This window comes from Gavia stellata, chromosome 10 (assembly GCF_030936135.1).
Source record: "Gavia stellata isolate bGavSte3 chromosome 10, bGavSte3.hap2, whole genome shotgun sequence".
Classification (NCBI taxonomy): Eukaryota; Metazoa; Chordata; class Aves; order Gaviiformes; family Gaviidae; genus Gavia; species Gavia stellata.
In genome coordinates, this window is record NC_082603.1 from 34,531,331 (window position 1) to 34,551,822 (window position 20,492).

Below are 20,492 nucleotides of genomic sequence, written 5' to 3' on the forward strand. Positions count from 1 at the left end.
GGTGGTGGAGTCCCCATCCCTGGAGGTGTTCAAGGAATGTGTGGACGTGGCACTGCGGGACATGGTTTAGTGGACATGGTGGGGTTGGGGTGGTGGTTGGACTTGGTGATCTGACAGGTCTTTTCCAACCATAGTGATTCTGTGACTATCTGGTGCAGAAAACCACGGTGCCGCAGCACGGAGAGCTCTGTCCCCAGCTGTTGGCTGGGGCCTTCTCCTGTTTGAAGATGCTGCTGGGTATCTGATTGTGTGTGTTCAGCCCCTCATCTCCCTCTTTATAAGCCATCTGCAAATACGACAGAACAGCAAGAAGGGTTATGGGAGACTCAAGGTAGATTCTTGTTAAGGAAAAAAACAAAAAAGAGGGGGCAGCGTGCCTGGCTGGGGAGGAACCGAGGTGGTGCCTGGCTCGTCGCAGGGTGGGGGAAGGCTTCTGGGGCAGTGTGGAAGCGGCATTTATAGCAAGACTCTTACTTGCATGGGGCCTCACCAGAAGGAGCCCACCTTGCCTGCAGCATTGCACCGTGACTTCTCCCCTCGCCTGTAGACCTCGTTGGCCAGGCACGGCTGGTCAGCAGGTCAGAGATCTTGCTCCGGCATGTGGGGTGAGCTTCTGCCCTGTGACGCAGATGCGAAGCGCAGATGCAGCAGTGATAAAATAGAGTAGCTAAGCCTGTCTCTTGCATAACATGCAGGATTTGAGGGGTCTGCTGTTCACTGGGCTGTTAGCATTGCTTGTAGGTGCTTTGGACTTTCTCCTTCAGCCTCTTGCTGTGTAGCCAGTCTTCTTACTTTTGTGGGTCCCCTCCTTTGCAGGTCTCAGCTAGCTTTATTTTGGTTCTCTGTGGACCTCTTGCTGTTCTGATTTTGCATTTCATCTTTCCCCATCTATTCTTCAGCATTTTTTTTTCAAAGGGAAAAATTGGCAAGGTTAGGAATATTCCTCTAAGAGTTCTAGAGGATGCATTCTTTTGAGGATGGTCTTTATTTGTAGGCTTGATTGTGTACTTCTGTGCTTAGGATCATTGTGTTGCTTTGCTGCGTGGCTCCAGTATTAAAAAAAAAAAAGGGGGGGGGGGGAATCCTTCTTGTAGGCTGTTTGAACTTGGCTCTTCCCATAAAAACTGTAGGAGAAAGAGAGATCTGAGGATTTTGGAACTTCTCCTCTTGGACTACAGCAATACCTGGGCGAGTTTAGGAAGGTAAGAAATAAATCAGTGGTGTGAGGCAAGTGCCACATTAGCTGGCAGTGACACAGTAAGTTTCCCCACGCTGTTCATCCAGCCCATGCTAATCCTGCCTGATCTGCAGCGTTTCCGTTATCTATGTAGACCAGCAAGGCTTAGTGCATTATGCTCCTTTCCTAACAAAAACACACGGGCAACATGAATTCTGTTTTTTAAAAAGCAACCTACCAATCTAAAGGGGGAAAATTTGCGTTGCGTGTGTTTTCTGCCGCACTGTTTTTGGTTGTATTTTTAAACTGACGTGGTTTTTTTTTTTAAAAGCATAATTAATAATTGTTCTTTGCTCTCTGAAAGCTGTTCAGCTCCGCTCCGAGGAGTGGGAGGCTCTGCTAGTCATTTGCACATGGAACAAGAAAGGTATAAATCGCGTCTTTTAATAGTACACTCCACTTTCCTAAGTAATTACCTTGAAAATCCTGTATGTGCTGGTAGGTAGCACTGTTAAACTGTATGCTTTGTTGCTGTCAGAACTGAGTTTTAAATTAATTGCTTTTGACCGTGATAGCAGACAAACTGTTTTCAAAATACAAGATTTAAAAATCGGTAACAGTAAAGAAAATAGAATAGTGCTTTCTGCAATTCTTTCTCCTGCTCAGACTATTAACATTTGCCTGAAAGTTTCCTGAAAAAAATATGGTCATATTTTCTCAGCAGTAATAGTGAAAAATATTGCTTGTATTTCACGGGAGTTTTGCAGAGCACGTTAGGCCCAATGACAGTAAGCAACGTAATGATACGTTCAAATTAGTATTGATTTTCCTATCGCAATGGAAATAAATGAAGAGCAATGACAACCTGATTTTACCCTCTGCTGGAAATCAAAGAGTTACAGGAATTTCTGGAATAGACTGACTTGGTTATTCTCAGCTTTAATGATTAGATTGCCAGAGAAAAGATGAGTCTTTGCAATCCTCTTAACCTTGGCGATATCTCAGTAAGAAACCTCCTAATGAAAGATAAGACACTGTTTTAATAAGGATAATTTACCCAGTGGTAAGATGGGAAGGGAGGTGGGTGGTTTTTTAAGTTTTTTATTTGGCCCCGCACAACCTTGACTGAACTTTCTCAAATATGTACAAAGAGTATCCTGCGTACAGCATTCGCTTTTTGTAACAAAAGAATTGCTTTCATTTGTATTGTAGATAAATTTGCAACTTCGTTACGTCGCACAGATGCCCGATAGCTTAAAACCAGCAAACTAATTTAGACTAAGTTTGCATACTCAGCCTGTAATTCACAGGTTGGCAACTATGAGAAAGCTTAAAGCAGCCTTGGAAGAGGACAAAGTGAAGTAGTCACTTCTCTAGTTGGATGACATTGCTAGATCCTTAGCACTTCTATAGCAAACTTAGTTTCTGTGAGAACTGCAGGGATAAGAAATAAAGCTAGTTTTACCTCTCAGGGCAAATCCTTCTTTTCTGAGTCTGTTTTCATAGGTTACATGCATTTGTGCTAATAGATGCCCTTGCTTTTATTTTGCGTAGTGCTCTGAATTCTTCTCAGCATTTTATGAAAATTAGCGTGAATTGACTTTTCTGAGGAGTAGTGAGTTTCTTGGAGCTGCCATAAACTCTGCAGACCAGTTTGGTTGTTTCTGTTCACAAGAAATGGGAAAAGACCACTGAAAAACCAACTTCTTGCTGTCTAAATAAGGAGTAAAAAGGGCTGTTTGGGAAGTTCTTATGTACGTATTTCTGGGACGCTGTGTCCAAGTAGCTGGACATAATAGTGGTAGTCCCAGAGCTAAAAGTTTAAGGCTCAATACTAGAAAAAATAAGCCTGGAAAAAAATTGAAGGGAAAAAGGTATAGTTAATTCTTCCGTGGCTCAAGACTTTTGCGTCTGTGTGATGCAAAAATAAAATGGTACAATTCCTGAAACTAGTTTTTCAGGGGAATGTAATTTCTGCAGAAACATTTGGCTGGTGCTTCTTTGAAGTTTTATTTGCTGTGTGTACAGCTTGTAAACATACTGCATGTTTGGTCCTGCCGTAGGTGTATGGCTCCAGTACCTGCGGTGCTGCTGCCATGCTGTGCAGCCAGTTGGCCGTGACCTCCATTTCCTTTTTTGTGAGCAAACTGACCTTCTTAGCAATCCGAGGGTGAAGCGTCGCTCTCGCATTTTGAAGTTGCTGGTTTTGTTTAAGATAAAATACAAAACTGTCACCGTTCAGGTACCAATTGCTGTTTATACCTCAACTTGCCTTTGACCAATGTTAAATCCACGTAGGGTTTATTTTTCTTACAAGGAACCATGTGCAATTTCCAAGCCTGAAGTAAGAGCCCATGTGTTTTGTCTGGGAGAGCTAGACCTGAGATTAGCACTTTTTTTCTTTTGGTGACTGTCACCCTGTCTGAGTAGGTACTTCACCCCGTGAAGTTTCGATGATCTTTACGGAGAATCAAGTTTGAATCCCAGCTCACAAATGATGTAATTATCTGTGCGATCAGATAATCTCCTTCATCCCAGCCCTTTCTTTAGTAAAGCTTCTCTATTCATTCACCATCAGGTTTCTGTTTTTGTCTCTGATCATCTTCAGGTTCTGCTGAACCTGGAAGGATCAGCATTTTGTTGCTAGGAAAAACACCTCCCCAGTAATGTGTGTCATGGCCTGGGCAGCGCTGCTGGCAGTTGGGAAGAAACAGGTATGGTACTGCAGAATGTGCGCTATTCTCTAAGTTTCACCGGGTTTTGTTTTGTTTTTTCGCTGTCTCTCAAGCTTTGTGTCTTGCCTTCTTGAAAGGTGGGAGGAAATGAATTTAGAGTATGAAAGCAGCCAGATAAACAGCCCTGCTTGCCAAAACCTTTTGTTAATCCAAAGAACTAGCACTGCACGAGCAGGAAAAATGTAATCCTCCTGGCCCTGCCTTGTCTGTGTGTCATCGAGGAGGGGAGTATCTTTAGGGGTGAGAGGGTTAATGTGCTTGTCATATAACCCTGTGGCTTTAACGCTGCCCATGCAGAAGCCAAAATGTGTGGAAAAACAGCGACATGGTGAAATGTGTGTCTTGTATTTCAGATCATAGCAGAACTTGCACATTGAGATGCATTTTAGGAATTTCCTTAAATAGTGGATTTCACACTGGATGAGTTGAATAGCTATTTTTAAAAAAGTGTGTAGGAAAAGCAGGCTTTATCACACACATCCACGTAGTTTTATCCTCACTGCTGTCAGTTGCCAGTTTTGAACCCTGTTAATCCATACCTTCTCTGTAAGGCTTTATCACTCTGAAATTGCTGGAGCGTTTACTGTCATTTTTGAAAAACACGGTCATTGAGCACAAAAAAGTTTGGGTGGAAGAACTAGGTCAGCTTGGTGTAAAAAAAAAAAAAAAAAAAAAAAAAAAAAAAAAAAAAATCTCATACCCTACCTAGGATATGTTCCAGCAAAATGGATTGGACCCAACGGCAGCACTGAAAGAGTACTTTTCTTTGTAGTCTGCTATCAAATGCAAAGCCTTGCTGCTTTTAGGCATTCCCTGTTACCCACACTTAATCAGCCTGCTGGGATATACTTTCTTTTTGGAGAATTTGGGTAGTGGAGAGAAACTCTTTGCTTGTAACAAAAGATTGCATGAATTAGAAAATGTGCATGGGAAACATTTGCCAGTAAGCCTCTTTGGGTTGTTTTTAGTTTTTTTTTACACTAGATGTTCATCCCAGGTGTCAGATTTTTATAGAAAGACACAAGAAAAGAATGACTCAGATTCTAACAGTAGTTTAGTCATGACTAACGGAAGTCTTAGATTTTCTTGCTCGGCTCTTCAGATATGCAATCCACATTGAAATAAATATATAAGTTTTTTATAATTATTCATGTTCTGGCTGGACTTAGTTTGAAAAATTGATAAATATTTATAAAGGAAAGGAAGTTGTGGTATAAGAGGACTCAGGCTTTCACAGAAATGATCTGCTAGTCAGTCTGGTCCATCTCTCCATGTCTCATCTCCTTGTGTCGGTTCTGATCCTAAAGGTCAGCAAAATTTAGGAGACACTCTCAGGCTCTCATTCTTTCCGACTTTTTTCCCAAAGTTGTTTTCCTGGATACTTACTTATGTGTTTACTTATTTACTTCATTATGTATTTACTTATTTATTTATGTCAGTTTGTGAACTGACATATATTCAGGAGGGAAATGCGGTTGTTAGTCCCACTGTGGGACATGCCGCTGTGTGAGCTCCTTGTGTTGGGCATCACAAACTGCACAGCAGGGCAGTCACAAACATCTCAAACTTGTGCTTTATTAGGCACTAAAGGATCCACCTCTGAGACACAGATCTCTTAGTTCTGCTGCTTATGAAACTACTTCCTTCTTTTGTTCTTTCTGTGAATTTTGTCTACATATTACAGAGGTATACGTATTTATTTCTGGCAGCAAATGGTCATGCTGTATCTTCCTAGTCTGTGGATTCATGCCACTGTTATGGTCTTCTTTACCTGCATGGTATCATCTAATTTGCTGTCTGCTGTCAGTTTTGGATTCTTTTTATAACAGGGCTTTTTAGTTTCTCCCAATTGTTGAAGACTGATAACATTGTTAAACTTATTCTAGAATTTTATTCTGATACTGTACAATGACTTTTATATATTCTGCTCACACAGAATCACAGAATCACTATGGTTGGAAAAGACCTGTCAGATCATCAAGTCCAACCACCAACCCAACCCCACCATGCCCACTAAACCATGTCCCGCAGTGCCACGTCCACACCTTCCTTGAACACCTCCAGGGATGGTGACTCCACCACCTCCCTGGGCAGCCTCTTCCAGTGCTTCACTGCTCTCTCCGTAAAGACAGTAGAAACCTCCCCTGGTGTAACTTGAGGCCATCTCCTCTTGCCCTATCACTTGTCACTTGGGAGAAGAGACCAGCACCCGCATCTAATTGTGGTATGGATCAAAAGCTAGATAAGGTTTGCAGAGAGAAGTAACGTTGCCACACAACCGTGCTGCCAAGTATCAGGTTTTTAATAGCCATTCCACTGCTGTAATGTCTAAACCCACCCTGATTGCTTAGCTGGTGTGTGCATTTTGCCTGTTGTCATAAGAAGAGGGTTCTTGATCAGGCCATAGATCTGGTTTTCCCACTGGCCTTGGTCTGGTGACAGCCAGCGATGGATGCTGAGAGGAGAGCAAGCCTGGTGGGAGGCGTTGCAGAGTGCTTTTTGTTGTTTTCGGTCCTTTGCTCCCGGCCAGTCCCGTTCATCCTTTTCTGGAGGGAAGCTGTTTAGGTGCTTTAGAAGACAAATCCCTCAGCTCTTTTCCAATGCTGCTTCACAGAAGATGACGCGTACAGCCCTGTGTGCTGGTGCTGGTGCTGAAATGGCGAGTTATGTCTGGCGTGGATCTGAGCGCTCCGAATGCTTTGGCTGGCGATGAAGGGATATATGTGTTGGATGTGTGAACCCCGAGGAAATGAAAACAACTGGAGGTGCCTGTGCCACAGCCAGAACTGCAGGCAGACTCAACTACAGTGCTGGTGTTGTGTGTTAGTGTTTCCTTTGAGTTTGTTTTGTTCTCTTTCTCTCTCCTTCTCTTTCTTTCTTCCCCAGAGTGATCTGGTTTAGAGGGAAGCAGGTTCATTACAGCACTTCTCTTGTGCGTGGAAGAGCAGATGAGCAGCAGGCTCCTGGAGACTCTGATGTCCTTAGACCTCTGTCATGAGAGGCACCACTCTCTATTTAGATGCTATGCCTGAGAGTTAGTGTGGCTTTTTTTCTTTCAGCTTTTTTGATTTAAATAGGTAGAGGTGCAAGCTAAATATCATTTAACCTCGGCACAATGGTATTAAGCTGAATCTGAACCCTTGATGGCACACTTGTGTGGTGGTTGTAAGCCAAGCCGAGCTGCCACGCTTGAGCATTCAGCCTTCTCAATTCATTGTGGGGTGGGAACCAAAGAACCGGTCTGTAAAGCCAGCAATTGCTGTGTAAAATGGCTTTCAGTACCTGCTGCCGGGGCTTCGAACCTCGCAGTAGAAGTGAGTGGTGCAGGCTGCCTGCTTTCTGGCACCCTGACTGCTGGTAGTGGCAGGGAGGAGAATTAGGTGCCTGATTTTGATTCCCCATCTGCTCCTTACGGGCTGGGTAGATCACCAGGGTCTGGCAACCCTTTTTTGCAGGCAGTCTGAACTGCTTATTACTCTCCTGAACTTGGACTGCGTGAACAGGTGATGTGAATACAGTTCAAAATCCCCGACTTCTCAGAGTGAGCATCATGTTAGAAGTCTAACATCGCCAAGCCTGAAACCGTTGCACAGCTTTTTGTGGTGGCTTCAGCTCTGAAGTTCATGAACAGTGGCCCTTCAGCAGTCTTCTCCCTCAGAGATAATCCTTCCGAGCAGGGGAGAAAATTTGTCAGCACACAAAAAGCAGCACTCCAGCTCTACCTGTTCTTTGGGGAAAGAAAAGAAAAAACCCACAACCCTCAGTGTTCTCTCTATATAATCACGACTGTAGCTTTTTTGAGCGCTAAATCCACAGCAAGAAAGAGCAGGGGGCCATGTGCTGGTTTTCCCTGCTGCTTCGGCTGCTCGGCTGGGTTTCATTCCCCTTAGCACTCTTGCACAGTTCAAAGTGGCTGCAGCATCACCCTCTGCAGAGGCTGTAATTTAGTGGCTGAAGTGGTGTGTGCGTGCCAGTGTAATAATAAGTAATGTTTGTGAGTTATGATTAAATCTTAGAATCACATACAAATGCAATTCCTTTTCTTCTATGAGAGCCAGCTCAAGTCGTTCTTGGAGACCTTCTATACTGCACCTCTGAAACGGGCTCATTTAAAGAAAAATTCTCTGCAAGTAGAACCCGTTAGCTTTGGTCCCGTATTACTAGACATGTTTCAGGGCTTGCTTAGATTGCAGAGCCTTGTGGATACTGGTTACTTTTAACGTGGTTTTACTAAATATTGAATTGTCCTTTCACTAATAGCTATGCTTGCATAACATCTGCTGCCAAGTCTTTTATGAAAATGGACAGTAAGTTATAAATCAGCTGTGACGTTAGCAGTTAGCTCCATAGTTTATTATCAAAACAGTTTGTTATTCAAAAGTACAATTTTTTTCTTTCAGGTTTCCCATCTGAAGAAATTGGATTGAACAGCAAGAGTTTTTTATAACGGGGTGCACTTTAGTCTCGATAATGAAGAAAAGCAGAAGTGTCATGACAGTAACTGCAGATGAGGTAAATTTCTTCTAAAGGCATGTTTTCTTTTTCCCAGTACTTCATGAAAATGAGAATAAACGTTTGGTTTGTCTTATTTTGTAAGCATCAGCTGGTTTTGCTTTCATTACTCATGGATTTCCTTGGAGTTGTTTGTAGCTCATATAATAAGAAGAAAATAAGCCCTGCACATTTAAAACCAAACAAACCAAACCCCACGCTTACGAAAGGTTTAGAGGAGTCTTATGCAGAGCATATACCTTACTCTTCTGGCGGGCAGCAGGGAGCGTTCCCATACCTTATGGCAGTTCTGTTCTGGATCCCATCTTTGTGCCTCTGCTGTACTTGTATACTTAGAAGTGTTTCAGCATCTCTCCCCACTGTAGTTGCTGAACACCTAATGTGATGATGCATGTGTTATTCCATTACTGCGCTTGCTAATCATCATCATAATCCCCTATTAATTAAACTCCAGTTCCCATTCTCTGGAGAAATGTATCAGTTTGTAATGATGGCGTGATAACCGCAGCCTTAATTGTCTTGTTTGTCACAGCTGGGGCTCATCAAAGATGGAAAACCATGCGGAATGTATACGAAAATACAATGGAGGAACGGAACCTAATAGTTAGTGTATCCTATAGCACTCCTTCAATAAATAAGTGTTTCTTTTACACTCTTAGACCACATGTTGCAATGCTTCATAGTCAGTTTGCTTGAGCATGATGCTAGGTCCACTCAGTCCTTGGTGATTTTAATGAAAGCAGGCATCTGAAATCTAATGGGACGCTAGAAAACTCTGCTGTACACTTCTTAAATAATAACAAAAAAGTTAAACAGTCTTATAAAGATTGTTAATAAAGGCAGGTTAAGTCAGACCCTCATATAGAAGGCAGACTTTCTTTTCTGGAGTTCCTAGGAGTATTTTTGACCTGATTTTGCGCTACGAAAGAGTAGGGTTTGGATCACTGAAGATCTTTAGCATGTTTTTGGAAGCATAGCATGCCAAATATTTTAAACTTCTATCTAGGTCATTATGATTTTGATGCCGTAGTAACTTGATGAATCTGCACCAGCATGCCTTATAGCACTTCAGGCTATAATCAAGGAGTAAAAGTAGCTGTGGACCATCTTGTTTCCTGTCTGGGTGCTTTGTGTGGTTGTGGGATGGATAGCAAGTAGGGAAAGTTGAGAAAACTGGTAGTATGCCATTCTCCCATCAGTCTTGTCTTTCCTTCCCGTGTTGAGAGTCCCTGCTGAGAGGTAAAAGAGTAGACAGTACCACAGAGTTGTTTAATAGTCTCATGACTATGGAGAACATTACCGGGTTACCAGTTGTCACTCGTGTTTTCACTGAAGTGAGGTAGATCCTTCTATGCTCAGTGCTGGGCGTAGTGGTAGCTGTTCACAGGGAAAGTGAACCCAGGGATTTGGGGAGGCTGTAAGGTGGGCTTGGAAAGGTCTGAGAAGGGTGGAGGGAGCAGGGCAGAGATCAAAATTCAGGAGCAGGTAAAGAAGAGGAACAACGTAGAGGGCTTGCCATAGAATATATCCCTATCACAGTAAACCTCCAGCTTCTACTGGTAGCTCATCACACGCAATAAAGAAATGTTAGTATTGGACAATTATATTTGACTAGCTAAATTCTCTAAGACCAAAACTGACAACCCTCTCGCAGTGCTATATAATGTGCTTAAGTAATAAAGCTAAAAAAGATTTTTTTTTTTTCATTTGTAAAAATTTGCTTTCTCTGTTTGGGGATTTGAGGAGGGAAGGATTTTTTTTTCATACTTAATGTAATATCTGCCTCATAGAGTACCTGAAAAAAATGAAGATTTTACTATTGAGTAGAAGTACTACATTTCTAAATAAGAATAATAAAATAATAAAATAATAAATAATAAAATAATAAAAATCTGCTGTGGGAGGATTTCTGCCTTGTGTTTGAGAAGATTGACATCCAGTTCTGAGATTGTGGTGATGTTTTTAAATAAAAATCAGTCGAAACTAGAAGAGGAAAAACTGCTTCAACTGAGCAAAACCTTTTTTTGAGACTATTTCTATTAGGAATGCCAGATATGGGGTAGGGTAGCCTAGCTGGGAGTTCTTCTCACTGAATAGCTCTTGGATAATTCAGGATGTGTCCAAGTCCAGTATTCTTGCCACCTTTCTCTGCCTGGTGATTCATCAAAAAAAGTGGCAAACCAGTATGTTTGTGCTGTGGAGAGGAATGATACTTAAGATGGATGTTGAGCGGAATGTTCTCTGAAAACGTTCAAAATATGAAAAGTTTAACATATCACCGAATGACCTGGATTATTGAAGTGTTCAATTAGATTAGAATTAGATGTTGAATTTAGCTTATTAGTGAATTTTCAAGTTCATTCATAACTTCATAAATAACAATGCAGTGGAGTCAGGCTCTGCCGAGATTTCATTGTACAGTTATCTTTTGTGAGAAGCTATGACTGTAGAACAACAATTGAATGTGTTTTATCCTCACGGAGGAAAACATTTGTTTGCGGAACTTCAGTGCCTTCTCTGTCTTTGCAGAATGCTCTGGATTACCTGGAGTGTGGGTTGAGTAAGTCCTACAGTACTTCCAGCCATGCTCTGGGCATAGACCTCTGGAGAGGAAGAAGATGTTGTTCTGGTAATTTGCAGTTACCACCACTATCCCAAAGACAAACCGAAAAAGCGAGGACACCTGACAGAGACATCGTCTGTAGACCAACAACTCTCCCGTTGTTGACACCTCCAAGTATTGCAATCACTGCTTACCAAGACTGGTAGGTTATTTGCCTTTGTTATGAATCTCACGTGGTTGCTAGGGGAGTTTTTTAGGGTCTTTTGTTGTTTTCTGGTTTTGAGTGGGGTTTTTTCCCTTTTTTTTTTTTTTTTGGAAGAGACTAGGTAATTATCGTGTATATACTAATCGGTATTGTTGATGTCTATCAGTTGGTGTGTTGTGGACGTAATTTTACAAAGTGACTGCCTTCTTTGAAGTTCTACTTCTGTTCACTCTTTTTGTGCATCTTCATGAAACTTTTGTGTCGTAAATTCCAATCTTGGCCACAGGATTTGTGTAACTAGCTTTTCACCCACAGAAGAATTCGGGATGGTGGTAGAGTCTTCTACAACAGATTGAGGAAAAAGGCTTTAGCTCTCTGGCTATTTTCTGTCCAAGTGTTAGAAGAAAGGCTTGGAAAAGCATTTGAATGTGATGTTAAGCTCAAGAAAAGTCCCAAAGAAACTATCAGAGAGCTGATTAAAAAGGGGTTGCTAAGAGATGAGTTCCAAAACAGAAACTGAATGTAAAGTGCCAAAACAAGGAATCTCATATGGAGGGAGGAGAGGAAGACAAAGCCCCGAGTGTTCATGCATTGGAATTGCAATGGTAGATTTTAATGGCAAAATAAGGTTAGGTGTCCAGCTTGCCATATGAATCTTGAAATGGCATTGCAATGCAGCCTTAAAACCTGCACTCTCAACTTCAGATTTCAAGTGTGCTTTAGACTCTAGTTTTTAAGTGCTCCACTCTCAATTTCATTTGCTGGCTGCATGACTTGTTCACATCATCATTTCCAAGTCTGAATCTGGTTTTAGCGTCTGTTAAGCTCAGCTGGCATTTCAGTTTGCATTTGAACAATTATAGAGGACATCCTAAATTAATTTGTTAGAATCCTTTAAAAAACAGTTTTCCTACTGAAAATAGGGGTTTTAAACTATACATTTGAAGAGGTGAGATACAGAAATCAAAGAGGAATTAGCAGGGGCTTTGGTTTGATTTTTTGTGTTTAATTGCTGTGGATAAATTTAACAAAATGAGTTACCTAATTTCAGATGGATTGTGAATTTTGACAATAAGAGGGTTGCTTTACCTTGAAGAGCATTTTACGAGTGTTCCCTTTTGTGTATCTGCAGCAATGTGTAATCTTGACTGCAAGAGAATTGAGAGCCTATTCATAAGGTGTGCTTTTAAGAATGAGTTAGTTTTGATCTTTGAATACACCTTCATACACAATTTAGGGAAACCCAAGGGTTTGCAATGGATTTATCATTAGTTTCCCTTGTAACACAAGGGGGCATTGCTGCTCCTCTCTTCCGTTACAGCAGAATCAATGGATGCGTATTGTGTCGCACAACATGTATTTTTCTTGAACAGTATGCCAGTCAAAGAGAAAACACTCACAACTGTTACTCGGCTTACTGCTATTTCCTTACTGCTGTTAATCTCTTAGAAGTGAGCGGATAGCTTCCGACTTCTCTGTTTTGCTTGAATCTACCGTTTCTGTTTACAGCCCTATAGCAAGTTGGGAGTTGCTGGTTAGTGTGACTGCGACGCAGAGTGCTGTTCCACCACGTTGTTACACAGGCATCTTTGCATCCCCCTCACCTTTCTGACGTGGGCACCGGTTAGATTGACTGCTCTGGCAGCTGGGCAGAAAACTGGTCTAATCTTTCCCGTTTTCTCTTTAAGTCCTAGTCATCAAGGGCTTTTGAATAGGTTAGCACTGTTCTCCACCCCATGCCATGCAGTTCCTTACCTACGCAATTTCCAGTTGCTTGGGGCCTGACCACACTCTCGGGGAGCAGTCATGATTGAGATTTTTTTTGTGTAGGAGCGGTGCAAGTGGGATCTGGTCTCTAAGGTGTTTGGGCTTCTATATCGTGGTTCAGTTCTGCACCAAGTATGCCCCAAAGGCAGGTTATATTTGTGTAAGTCCGATATGTGCCATTGTGTTGAAACAGCTCTGGAATGATATGAGCATTCAGAGACTCAGTGAGTGGGCAATAAAGTGATAGGAAAATTTCAGTGTAGATAAATACAAAGTGATATATCTGAGCATGAAAGAAGCGTAGCTGCAAAACAATATTACTACTCAGGAGCAAGATCCTGGGTATAGAATAGAAGTCCAACAGAGTTGCAAGTTCAGTTCTTTTTAATGGTCAGAAAAGCAAATTAATTGTTAAAGATTTGAGGGAAAAGAATAGTGGGTAAAACGGAGAACATCAGGACGCCATGGTAGGAACCCATTACTTGGTCGAATGTTGAATATAGTGTACAGTTCTGGTCCTGCCTCTCAAAAAAAGGGTATAACAGAACTAAAAAGAGTTGAAGGCCTCTAAGATGATCAAACATATGGAATGGCTTCTGCACTGGGATTGACCAAGGAGGCTGGACCTCTTCAGCATAGAAAAGACAGTTCAGGAAAAGGATAGGACCAAGATCTTGCTAGTGCTACGAAGATGTAGTTGATCTATTGCTAACTGTCCCTTCCAATATGAGAACAAAGGGCCATCAAATAAATTGGTATGGCAGGCGCGAAGCAAGTGCAAGGAGGTGGTTCCTTATGCAGGTTCTGGTTAACGCTGTGGAACTTTGTGCTGTAGGACAGTGTAGATGCTAGGAGTTTGAGCAGGCTCAAGGGAAAGCTTAACAGATCCCTGGAGGAGTAATCTGTTGTGATTTCCTTCTGAATATGTAAACCCCATCCCTTGTTCAGCTTCTGAACTCCAAGTTGTTCAGGACTGGGAAGTATTCAAGGGGAAATATCATCTGTGTTTGCCTTTTGTTCCTTTCTGTTCTGTGCTTTTAATCTCTTGTGGCAGTCAAGATTATGGGCTAGGTGTACCATTGGCCTGACCAGTAAGACCATTCTTATATTACAAGTCTGGTTTTTTTTTCATCTCACTTTATGGGTATCTTTCCTTGGAGCTTTAATAAAAATGCTTGAGGCCACAGGCAGACAATTAACATGTTTTAAGCAATCAGGGGAAAATAAGGCTTTACATGCAGGGAGGCTGATGCCATTAAACAGTGTAAGTCTCAGGCTGGGACAGGAAAGAGGATATTGCTTGTGAAAAGAGTATCTAACTCTTAGTTCCATAGGATTATAGGATAATTCAGGCTGGAAAGGACCTCAGGAGGTTTCTAGTCCAACCCCTTGCTCGCAGTGAGGTCAGACCAGGTTGCTCAGGGGGCTTTATCTAGTTTGATCTTCAAAACCTCCAAGGATTGAAGGCTTCACATCCTCTTTGGGCAACCTGTTCTGCTGCGTGACTGTCATCAACTTGGAAAAAAGTGTCTGTATGTCTGGTCAGAATCTCTCTTGATTTGTCTTCTGCCAGTTGTCTTGTGTTTCCTAGCATTTCGGTGGAAGGTAATGGCAGTGTGCTGTTCCTTGGAAGCGTGGTGTGTATCTTCGTTAGTCCGTAAATCTACCCCATTAATGCAGCATGGAATATTCAGGTTGCACTGCTTTAGGCCCCTAATACTATATCTCTGGGCTATGGAAATAGTTCACTAAATTTATTCCCTGGGTTTAGCTTCAGGATGCAGAGGTTTCCTGACCTCTGTTTATGTTCCCAAAGGTAGAGAGTCTTGCTACAGCTTGTACAAGATCACGTTCATGGATATCATTACAGCAGTGGAGTTTGTGAATTGTGCAAAAGGAAACTCTTAACTGAAATTTAAATGTAAATGCCCTTGGTCTAAGATATTCGGGGTCCGCACAGCTAAAATGCTTAAACGATGTAAGGTCCAGATTTAGGTTTTCTGTAAGGTAAATCATCATACCTCTTATCCAATACAAATTGTTTAACATTCACTTAGTGTGGGTTTTTTTTCCTGAGGCTTCATAGAGTTGTAGCTTGGAGACGCTTTCTACAAGACATCATGGGACTCATTCAGAAGTGTGTAGGTTTACCCAAGCTTTCTGTAATCTGTTTGTGTGCATATGAACCCCCAAAGACAGATGTGAAACACCTCATTATGATGAAATGAAACACGATTCCTAGAAATAATGTCTTTATTTCCTTTCTCTAGTGTGCATAGCAGCTATCATCTTTTTTTGTAATGCCTGTAAGATTGTTAAAGAGCTTCCTAGTGATATCATGATGACGGTTGACTTTTCATGCTGATACACAAGTTCCTCATTACACTGTTATATTTAGTCGATCTTCAGAAATGCATACAAAACTTCTACAAGGGACATTGTCTCTTTTACTAGGACAGGTAGGGTGGAAGTGAGGCTTCCCAGGGGCATTTCATACTGAGCAAAGAAGTTACTTCAGTTTGGCGTTTTGTTTCCTATTTGTGCAAGCCATTGCAGTCTTTGTAGAAATTTATCATCTTAACCAGAAAAACAATAACGAAGTTTCTGGAGGGGCAGGGATAAATCGAAACCCGATCACCAGAGGGTTGCTCTGAACTGGAAGGTGCAAAAGCTCTGCCTCTTTTGTGGTTATTTCTCTTTTCTCCTGTAACTTGATTAAATCCCTGGGGAAACTCTCACTGTGAGTATTTGGGGTGTGCATTCTGCTGAGCCATTTTTCCCAGTTCTTCCATTTCCTGTTAGCACAAAATCTCCGCTATACGCTCATTATTTAACTTTTTATTGCTCTTGTGCTGGAATACTGTTTCGCGTTCTTCTGGATGGTTTATCTAGGCCCACTCTCATCTCCATTGCTCCAAAGCATTTCACTGTTTGTGCTCTGTATTGAGCAAAATGCCAAATGGCAAATATCTCTGTTATCAAATGAGATTTCTAAACTAAAATCCAGGAAGAGAGTTGATGTATAATAATATATCTGTGGTTCTTCCTGGAGCAATTTAGGAGGTGCCACAAATGTGAAATACAATGCTTCCCACTATTACGTATCCATCTTGCACAGCTCTGTATGTTACCAAGTTCTTCGCAAAACCTTACCTATCAATGGAGAACATAGCCACATTATATTACAGCAGCTTCAGTACTTTCTTTCCTTTGAAAAATATTGTTCGTTCTTGGTTAGTTGAAATTTGGTTCTATCATCACTGAAATGGTACAAAATTCATCCTGCAACATCAGTGCTGTGGTACAGACTATGCACTAAGAATGCACTGATTGTGGAAATTTAGCTGTTCCTGGGATTGCAGTAACTGTGGTTTGAAGAAAAGAATAACAGAGTTCAAATACCGAACACATTATCTGGGAGGGCTAGAGGAAAATAAGGCTATTCCTTCTGTAAGTAGTTTTTCTGCCGCATTTTTTCAGAAATCACCTTAGATTTAACTTTCAGTGGTAATACAAAAGTAAGAACCGTGAGAGGGTGAGCCATGACTTACATAAATATTTTAACTTAAGATACATGGGAACCTAACAAATAAAGCTGCTCCTGAGCTTTTTTTTTTTCATTTTTTTATTAGAACTGTTTTCTTGAGACCGGTGCTGGTCTGAGAAGATCTGTAACCAGCAAAGAAATAGCAGGCAGGCTGACTCCAAAGCAATAATTCTAAGCCAGCTGCAATGTAATAATATTTTGTGTGAAAATGGCAAGGCAGTACACATATAAAATAGCTTTCATGAATCATGCAAGGAAAGAGGTATATAGGATATAGATCTTCAAGTGGCAATCTGAATGTAGAATTCTTATAAGCTTCTTTTGCACAAATTTTCTCCATGTTTTCATAAATGTTGCTAAAATGTTTTCCACAATCCTGCTCCATATTTTATAACTAAAGCTTTGTGAAAATAAATCCAGGCAAGAGGGACGAACGAGGGTGTGAAGAATATATTTGTAGCTACACTTAGAGCATCCAAAATAGTTCTCTTACCCTATTTTTTGATACTTACCAGCTCCTGGGTTAGATTTGACGGCTAGCGTCTGATTTACACCATTTCTACACATTTGACTCAGGTCTGTGGACACGTTTTGACAGTTTTACATCAAGTTCCTATGTTGAAACAAAAATAAGTTCTATGATGAGTCCCAAAGCGTAAGGAAATAAAGGCCTTAAGAATTCTATTAAGAGTTGATATAGTTAATATTAAATATCGTAAGGAGTGCACTTTTTCAGGGCATAGAGATTCTGTTAAACATTCAGACTATGGTATTAAGTGTTGTATTGAAATGTGTGTTGCTAATTGTTCGATGCAAAAGCTACCTCGCTCTTCTGCAAGAGTGAAATGAGAACTCATTGGGTTTGAAGGAAGTTGTCTGCTAACAGAGTTGGTCGCTATTTGAGCCATGTTCTTGCCACTTACTAAAAAAAAAATTAACCATTAGTCTGTCTTTACTTTTTAAGATTTTTCTTTTTTTACAGCATTCGTAATTAACCAGCAAACTCTAGTGTTTTGCGTGTTTGTGAGCTTGGTGTATTATTGCTAGTCATTTGTCACTGACCAGCTCTACAGCTTGTTTTCTTCTGAAAGAATTTTATTGTGCAGGTTGGTGGTCAGAATCGAAAAAGAAAATATTAAGGAATTGATCCTATTTTCCATGTCCTTCTGAAAATCTTCCCGAAGTTGGGATATACAAAGAAGGACGTGTGAGGACATTACCGCATTCTGAAGTGTGTGTGCATGGTGAGGGCTGGCGCACGTATGTAGCGTCAAATCTATGCTTGTAGTACTGCACGTTGTTCTCCAGATGGTGATCGTGGGCAGCAAATTAGATGCAACATTAAAACCAAAACAAAACAAAAATTCAGTATAATTTTGGGCAACTGAGTCTGAGACCAAACCTTCAGCAGAAATGCCGACTTCAGCTAGGGCTGGCTCGTAGCCATCGTGAAGCTGTTAGGCTGGTAGTAATTAATAGAGGGATAGATAGGGTAAGGTAGAATGATAAAGGCGATGGAGATTTGCATGGAGGATTAAAAAGGGTAATAAAAATGTAGTCACGCCAGTAAACTAAGCAGAAGGTAGTATGCCCAGTCACTCCCTTACATATTTGAAATCTGTAAATCCCATGGAATGAAAGGAAGTATTTAGGGTAATAGGAAGATTAAGTAGGAACAGTGGGATGAAAACCAGAATTTCAGAAGGAGTAATGCTGTTTTGGAGAAGTGTGGGGCTTTTTTGTTTTGTTTTTTTAAATGTTGTTTCAGACTGTGGGATAATGCCCTGTGAAATAGGTTAAAGTCTTATTTCTTAGATCATTTCAAATTCAACCAGATAAGAACTGAAGAAATATGCTGCAAGCTTGGAGTAGAAAAAAATAGATGAGCTGGCTTCCCATATGAGGTGAAAAATAAAAACCTGGGAGGAAAAAAAAACCACCTTTAAAAACATGGTTTTTATTTTTATACCTATATTTAAAATTATTTACATCACAGAAAGGTTGACGTTGGAAGGGACCTCTGGACATCATCTGGTCCAAAATGTTTATTAGTTATATAAATCACATCAGTTTTTGTAATAAAGCAGGATCAATTATTCTGATTGAACATGCTCTCTGTATTTCACAAGCCTCTACCACATTTCGGGGGGGCATTTACTTACCTTGAAAAAGGAGGTCAACTGTATTCGTCATCACATCTCATATATTCTATGGGGAGAATAGTTTTTAATTACACCGTGCTGTTTCTGGAAAATCTATATGATAGCTTAGTTTTGAAAATCAGACTTACTATGATTTGTCCTAAGTTTCCTAACAATATGCAAGATGTAGAGAGTATTGAAGAGTGTTAGGTCTGGGAACAGTCCTAAAGGATTTCATCTGCTCAGTGATTCTGTTTGTTTGTTCGTCAGTAGGTAGAATATTATCTGGTACATTTAGGGATGGCTCATTCCTAGTGCTGAACACGGGATTTGGTAGGAGCTTGGAGTGCTGGGGACTCCTCAGGATAGCCTCTGAAAAGCTGAAAATGTTCTGCTGTACGATAGTTCTTGTATGTACATGTGTACAGGTAGATCATAAAAATTACATAAAGAAGTTCACTAAGGCTTAAATCTGTTTGGGTTCACCAAGGTGGGAGGTAGGGGCTGCTTGCTTAGTATGGGAAGAGGAAAATGCCTTGATTTTGTTGTCATTGTTGCCCCTCCCAGCCTCATTTTAACAGCCCACAAAGACGTGGAGGAAGAAAAGTAGGTAGTGAGATAATTTAGAGCAATGCCTTCTCTAAAATTTTGCTGCTTTCTCCCTTGGTAAGATGTTTCCACCAGAGAAGATCCCATCTCGACTTGGTTGGGGGGATGGTGGTGCTTCCTGGCCAGGAACTATGTAGAGTAGAGGATCAGTCAAAGAAAACAAGACTAAACCACGATGCTGTGTCGGCACTCGCGGTTAGCCTGCTCCCCTGGCTCTGCTACGAGAAGGTGGGTTTGTGGGGGGTCACTGGTGGACCCCCCATCCCCATCTGACATTATGGAACAAATCCTGGAGGGCTGTTCATAAAAATAAATCACAAGAATCCTTCATAATAGGAAAAAATGGTGGGCAACCCAAATATATAGGGGTCACCGCTTTCTCATTTTATATCTAGTTGGTACAAATGCAAACCTATCTGAAAAGAAACTGCGGCAGAGATAATTTATGCTATCTCTGAGTTATCACTGAAGTTATTTTCTCAGCTAAAAATACACAGATAAGTGTTTTGACTGCCTATATTTAGACATTGTTGCTCTCAGTTTTTGATGCTCTTGGATCTTCTCAGTTGGAATATTTTTTTATTTTTATGTTTTCAAGAAGGGCTAGGTAGAATAACTGTGATTTATGTGTGGTGTAGTTGGTATAGAGGAATTTTAAGAAGAAACATAATGTTGGATTAGTCATAGATTTTGAATTAAAAATATAATTATTTTATAAATGTCTTTTTGTAGACAATTTATATTTTGGTATTGCATTATAATCTTTTCCTTAGTTTGCATTTATTTGGTTTGTTGGATTTTAGCCTGTTTACGTGCTCAAAATGATAGCATCCCCTTTTTGTATGAATTGCAAGGTGAGCCCAGTAATTTCATTGAAGATGATCCTGAAGTTTGGTGCTGCAGGATTTGCCTGGAGATACTAGTCGTTCAAAGCAGAGGTAGCTGTAGGCACACAAAAAAGGCTTTTAATGATTCAATTATAATTATATACCTCAATCCGGAATGAGATAAGACAGCTTGAAACGTATCTAGAAGGGAAAGAAATGAGTCACTGTTAATTAGCAAAAGACAATGAAGCTTCTGAAATATTATGTTCAAACTTCATCTTCCCTAGAATATAAAATAAATGGAGATTATGGGAATACAGTTGATGTAAAAGGTGAATCAGACAAGAATTTGACACGACTTTCTTGTATCTTTAAACTTCTGACTAATGATAACTTCATCTGAAAGGAA

At 40.7% G+C, this 20,492-nt stretch overlaps 1 protein-coding gene across 1 annotated transcript in view; it reads left to right on the forward strand.

The window, feature by feature from the left end:
• The first annotated feature begins 8,382 nt into the window (after positions 1-8,382).
• PDE4B (phosphodiesterase 4B) overlaps positions 8,383-20,492 on the forward strand; it is a 197,182-nt gene continuing 185,072 nt past the window's right edge. Inside the window, exons 1-2 of the mRNA XM_059822325.1 lie at positions 8,383-8,424; positions 10,954-11,189. Coding sequence (XP_059678308.1) covers positions 8,383-8,424; positions 10,954-11,189 — 278 coding nt within the window. The remainder of the gene's footprint in view (positions 8,425-10,953; positions 11,190-20,492) is intronic.